The sequence below is a fragment of the Chiloscyllium plagiosum genome, unplaced genomic scaffold (genome assembly GCF_037043375.1).
Source record: "Chiloscyllium plagiosum isolate Xiang-an unplaced genomic scaffold, Cpla_swu_hap1 HiC_scaffold_1, whole genome shotgun sequence".
NCBI lineage: Eukaryota > Metazoa > Chordata > Chondrichthyes > Orectolobiformes > Hemiscylliidae > Chiloscyllium > Chiloscyllium plagiosum.
Genome location: NW_028270139.1, coordinates 96823361 through 96829814, shown reverse-complemented (window position 1 = coordinate 96829814; position 6454 = coordinate 96823361). Strand labels below are relative to the sequence as shown.

Genomic DNA, 6454 nt, shown 5'->3' with positions numbered 1-6454 from the left:
GATCCTCAGAGCATCTGATATTTTCCCTGGCCTCCTTTGAACAGACTACAATGCAATTCATCCCACCCTGGTCAGTTATCCTACAATATTAAGGTCTCTTCTTATAATTTTTCTATCTAATAGTTAACACTTGTCCACTTTAATTAAGATGCCTCCATCATCCTTCACCTTTGGAACAAAGTATTCATTTAAAACCTGGCCCACATTTTCTACATTCATGCACAAGCTGTAATGTTCATCTCTGTTAGGTGCAACAATTCCCTTAGTCATTCTCTTGTTGTTAATGTCCTAATAAAACATTTTTGGATATTCTTTGGTTTTACCAGTCAATACTTTTTTCATATCTTCTTTTTACTTTCATAATTTTCTTTTTCACTTTATACCTGTATTTCACTTCCCTAAGCTTCAAAAAGTATTATTTTTTGAGATTGTCATAAAGATCCTTGATAACCATGGACTCTAGCTTTAGCAATGCTACCCTTTTCCCTTGTGGGGCCATGTCTACACTATGCCCAGAGAATCTGGTTTTTCTATGTCTCACACTGATTTGCCCCTGACTTTTATTCATGCAGCTGCAACCAGACCATTTTTGCCAAATCATCTGTCAGCTTTATAAAGCTTGCCTTTTCCCAATTTAGAACTTTCGCTCGTGTTCTATCTCTTTCCCTTTACATAACAACATGAAATCTTACTTTACTATGATCACCAGCTCCAAAAGGTCAACCACTGCCACTTTATTCACCTGTCCAATGTCATTTCTTAATTAATAAATTTAGAAATATGACCTCTCTCATTTGGCTTGTTACACGTTGACTGAAATGCTTTTCTTGAATGCAATTCAAGAATGTTGTGTATGCTGTGTCTTTCATAATGTTTATATCCTTGGTACTTGGGAAGTTGTCCACAATATCCTATTGTTTTGAGCTCAGAAATTTGCCTCCGTATTTGCTTCTCTTACTCTGCCGCACTATGTGGTTCTATAGTATACTCATAGAAGTGTGGCTGCCTTTCATTTCTGAGCTCAAGCCATATGGCCTATTTTAATGCTTCATTTAATATATTATATCTCCTCATAGTTATTTTTTAACAAATCATGCTATACTCACCCCTCACAATTTTAACCTATTTTATATCCTCCCTGAAAACCATACACCCAGGGATGTTGATCTGTAATCCTTTCACCCAAGTACATACAAGTTTTGAATTGTAACTGTTGCACTATAATATTGTCCGTTGTAAAAACAAATCAACAAACACAATACAATGTTCTTTTAAAGAATAAACCTTAGTCATATAACTTACTTTTTTACTGACATTGAGTAACTTGGTTGTCCCTCACTGTACAAGGAATTCTAACAGCGAAGCTTAAGTGGAGCTTAAATTACATGTTACATGTATGACCCTTTAAAATGTGCTTTCTCGTGTAATATGAACATACAGTGGATCTAGAAGCTTTAATTATGTACATGGACTATAAATTGTAAAGATTTACAAACGTGTTCAGGGAGAAATTCAGTGATGGGAGGTTCTCCTGACAACTTATAATATAACATCGGAAACATTTGCTTAATTCTTTTTATCAGGTGCCAACAATCTATGACCAATGCTGTATGGCTGTTGACATTTTTATCTTATCTTTTCAGACGTTCTGTGTACTATCCACAAGATTCAACGCCCAGTACTTGTTTCGTTTCAGCTGCCAGAAGTCTCTCTTTTTGTTTGCACATAATCATCCAGTGAGAAAAGTGGCACTTCGTGCTATGACACATGAATATCCTTTATCATTAGAGTGGTTTGTTCAAATTATTTGGCATTCTGTATTGCAATGCTTGTGTAATTTCAAAATAATCACACCATTTCTGCCTCTGTACAATAAAACTTCATTATAATAAAGCAGTGATCTAAATGTTCAATAACTTTGTCATACTTATCAAGCACAAAATAAATGCCTGAGTATCCAGTGAAGTAGGTACTCAGTGCTAGAATACACCATATTGAGGAAAGGCAAGAAATGGATATGAGCAGTCATTCGGCCCTTTCCCTATACAATGTTGAGACTTTGTTTGCAAAACTGGGTTATCCAATTGCCTGAATTTGGAGTTCAAATAAAGTTTTTGAAGATATACATACCTGAATGTAGAGCGTGGAGGTACAGGAGTGTTCCTTCTTGCTTCACTGCAGTGCCTTAAACTGTTACCAACCCCCCCCACTCAGGATCTTTCACTCTCACCAGTGTTTGCTCTCTTCCCTCTCCGTGATTTCTCCCCTTTTCTGATCATCGACCCCCCTCATTCCCAACCGTCATCTACATTTTCTACCAGGCCCGATATGAGATAGAAATTATCTTTGTGGGTGAGTTACCATATGATGCCCAGTGGACTTTTACAGTCCACTGACTTCATATAAACAAGAGCCAAGGCCCAGTATCAGGTGTGCCACATATTTACATGTTCCCACTCTGAAATGATCACAGTGCATAGTTTGTATAATGCTTCCAGCATGAATCAATTTCTAGTTCTTTCTCTCCTAATAAGACACATATGTTCAAGAACTGGCTCTTCAAGAGTGCCTCAGGACTCTTCTGTTGCAGAAAAGCCTCTTTCTCTTGCAAGCAGGAAAAATTACTTCATGTTTCTAAACAGCTAGTTTTAAGAATATGACTTTTGCCTTTCCTTCACGTTGCTGGATTTTTTAAATATCCAGAAAATATATTATAGGCAGTTGTGGCTGTACAGGGCACTGGCTCGTCCACTTTTGGAATATTGTGTGCAATTCCGGTCTCGCTCCTACAGGAAGGATGTTGTGAAACTTGAAAGAGTTCCGAAAAGATTTACACGGATGTCGCCAGGGCTGGAGGATTTGAGCTATAGGGAGAGGTTGAATAAGCTGGGGCTGTTTTCCCTGGATTGCGGAGGTTGAGGGGTGATCTTTTAGAGGTTTATAAAATCATGAGGGGCATGGTTAGGGTAAATCGACAAGGCTTTTTTCCTGGGGTGCTGGAGTTCAAAACTAGAGGCATAGGTTTAGAGTGAGAGCTGAAAGATTTAAAAGGAACCTAAGGGGCAAATTGTTCATGCAGAGGGTAGTGCATGTATGGAATGAGCTGCCAGAGAAAGTGTGGAGGCTGGTACAATTACAACATTGAAAAGGCATCTGGATGGGTATATGAATAGGAAAGGTTTAGAGGGATATGGACCAAATGCTGGCAAATGGGACTAGATTAATTTAGGATATCTGGTCGGCATGGACGAGTTGGACTGAAAGTTCTGTTTCCTGTACATCTCTATGACAAGCAAACTCGAATGATTTCCCTGTATTGTACAGATGATTGGTCTCCACAAATAGCCTGAAAATATCATTATTCTCCATCTCAAATATCACTATTCTCCATCCTAGATAATCTTGTTTATGCTCAAGCTGCCATTTATAACAGCATTACCTTTAAGACATCTATGGCAATAAATCCTTAGGACAGAGAAATGTTATTTTGCTTACTTTATCACAGTGTAAAGTATTGGCATTTATTGTTGTTTCTTTAAGAGCACAGAATTATAACATACAAATACTGTTCTAATCATATATTTCTGCCAATAATACATATAAAAATATAATAATATACATCAGATATCACCAGTGTTTGGTCATCATAAGACAACTAAGCAGATTCAGGATCATTTGCTTTCTCTGATGATTTAATCTTTGTCCTTGAAAATTAAGTAATGTTGTTGCAAATAGGTTAATTGTCTTTTAACACAAATATCATTTTCAAGACATTTTTTAAAATGTGTATGTTTTTGAATGCGTTCTAATCACTTTTCCTTAATATGAAATTACATATTTTAATTTAGTAATCATTGGAACAATCTTTGTGAATATGTTATTGCTGGCAATGAATAAAAATTTTGCCATTATTGAGTGAGTATGTGCAGTATATATTATGTAGCATATGTACCTCTGTATGATTCAGTTGTACGTCTCTTAATGGTAATTTAGTTATAGTATTTAGTCTTGATGTGATATTGCATTAGTTAGGACAACAGGATATTAAAGTCCTTTCTTTAATATGTGTTTCTCTAAAAGCAGACTGTAGAGTCAGGATAATTCTACAAAATAATCCTTTCTACAAAGAATAATAAGTGTCTGGCAGTGAATTCATTTATAACTTTTTTTTACTTAGTGGGATGATTTCTCATCAGTAAGTAGCCAAGAACTGAATTGTTAAATGTATTTATGCTGAAACTTGGAGGAAATATTAAGAAAAATGGAGGTAACCTTTATTCTTCACAATATAATCTTTACACAGAAAATTGTGAGAATGTGGAATTACCACCACAGGGAATAGTTGGGGCAGAGGCACAGATGCATTTAAGAGGAAGGTAGATAGGAACATGTAGGAGCAAGAGACAAAGGGATTTATCGATAGGGAGGGAGGAATTAAGCTGAGAGGAGACTCTTGTGGAGCACAACAGCAGTATGGGCCTGTTGGACTAAATGGTCTATTCCTACCCTGAATAGGTCTGTATAATTCTGTATGCTCCATAATCTTTTGAAGCTAATAGAATGGTAATCAGGTGCATTTTATAATGTGAGCAAATTATTCCATTGCCCAATGGTGAAGATGAAAGATTTCCCCAAAGTGTTTTGCAATGCCAGGTTAAGTAATATCTCCATTCTGCGCTTTGCTGTATATTTCCAGAAAGTACACATAAAAATAGTTACTTTCCCTTAATTAATTGTGATCATCACGGATCAACTGCCGGAGACAACCTGACTGCTCTTGTATGAAATGACCCTGGCAAGAAACAGAATTAGCATAGGATTCCATTTACTGTCTCTACAGCCTTGTTTAAAGGGAAGAAACAAGTAATAGGCAACTAAGAATGACTTAAAGGTTTTTCATTGTGCCAGACTCAGATGATTATTAGAAGTCACTTCAGTTTTATGGTATCAAATGATTCATTTAGCTTGGGTAACTTATTTTGCTGTTTTCTCTCTGTCTCTAGCAGTTCATTTATGTTTAGTGTTTCTATGGACATTTTTCTCTTTCATGGAGTGAAGTAGGAAAGCAAATCAAGCTAAGAAAAGTTAGTTCTTGGTTCCAGTGGGGGTACACTTTTTGGCCAAAAACAGGGCTAGAACACTGTAGTACTGAGCACTGGTTAACAACTTGTGCTTTCTTGACATGGATCTCAACTAGTTGTATAAGATCCATGAACTTTTCATACTTTAGTAAGGGAAGAGGTGGAACCTGAAGGGGATAAAGTAAAAGGTGATAGAGAATTATTCGGAGGGGAAATAACACAAAGACAGATATTGAGATGGGACAATATGACACATTGGAAAATCAGAAAAGCACAATCACAAAAAATCTACAGTGTTATGTAGATCCACTGACTCAAACACTGAAATCCTAATGTGGGACAGCAGCCTATGTAGCTGCTCTGTACTGATTGAATAACCAGAAATTTATAGACACCAGTCCTGCATCTACTTCAAGTTTACTAAGACAACTGACTAAGCATAAAAACTAAGCCATTCTAAATTGAATGATGTGTTCAACATCGGGGAATACACTAACCAACTATATGATTGATAATGAACATTTAAGGTACTAATATGGAAGAAGGCTTTTTTAAAATAGCAGATATTCATGGATAGGCAAAGGCGGTTTTCATGATAAAACAAAATAAAGAGCTGAGTTATAGTTCAGATTTATTTAAGCAAACAGTTGCATAATTACTAAATAAGAAAGTTTGTAATTTAATTCAAACTTTGTTCAATTTCTGCTCTTTATTTTACATTACCTTTCCATCCACCAAAGTACATTTTTCCCTTTACATTTGTGTTATGATAGTAACTACTAATTGTGTCTAAAGTCTCCATATTGCATCCAGTTGTTTTTCTGTTGGTCTTTTCAACAATCACTAAGTGCTGAACCTTTCTTGTAATGTACAGCTGATATTAATTGCAGCCAGACCTTTAAGAAAAATGTAAAACAATTAATTTAAATGAGTAAAGTATAGTGGAGAGAAATTACTTTTCTGATGTTGTCTTAATGTTATTTGTTTGTTCAGTCTCATCTTTACAGGAATATATACATTGGAAGTAATTATTAAGGTACTGTCCCGAGGCTTTGTATTGCATACGTTTTCATACCTCAGGAACCCATGGAACTGGTTGGACTTCACAGTAGTTTTGTTGGCGTAAGTTAAAGTTTGTCATTGTTCTAACAGTAATGGTCTTTTCTCAAGACCATTTGAAAGTTGCATTGTAATTATTCATGTGTTGCTGGAAAAACACAGCAGTTGAAACTTTATTGCTGGAACAGCACAGCAGGTCAGGCAGCATCCAGGGAACAGGAGATTCGACGTTTCGGGCACAGGCCCATTCCTGAAGAAGGGCCTGTGCCCGAAACGTCGAATCTCCTGTTCCCTGGATGCTGCCTGACCTGCTG

General features: G+C 36.4%; 1 protein-coding gene across 6 annotated transcripts in view; it reads left to right on the top strand.

The window, feature by feature from the left end:
* Positions 1-2616: 2616 nt before the first annotated feature.
* Positions 2617-6454, top strand: part of LOC122554926 (sodium channel protein 1 brain-like) — a 159199-nt gene continuing 155361 nt past the window's right edge. For all 6 annotated transcript variants that reach the window (XM_087989221.1, XM_087989215.1, XM_087989229.1 and 3 more), the window contains exons 1-2: positions 2617-3915; positions 6075-6203. In XM_087989221.1, the coding sequence (XP_087845347.1) occupies positions 3875-3915; positions 6075-6203 (170 nt within the window). In that variant the 5' untranslated portion in view covers positions 2617-3874. The remainder of the gene's footprint in view (positions 3916-6074; positions 6204-6454) is intronic.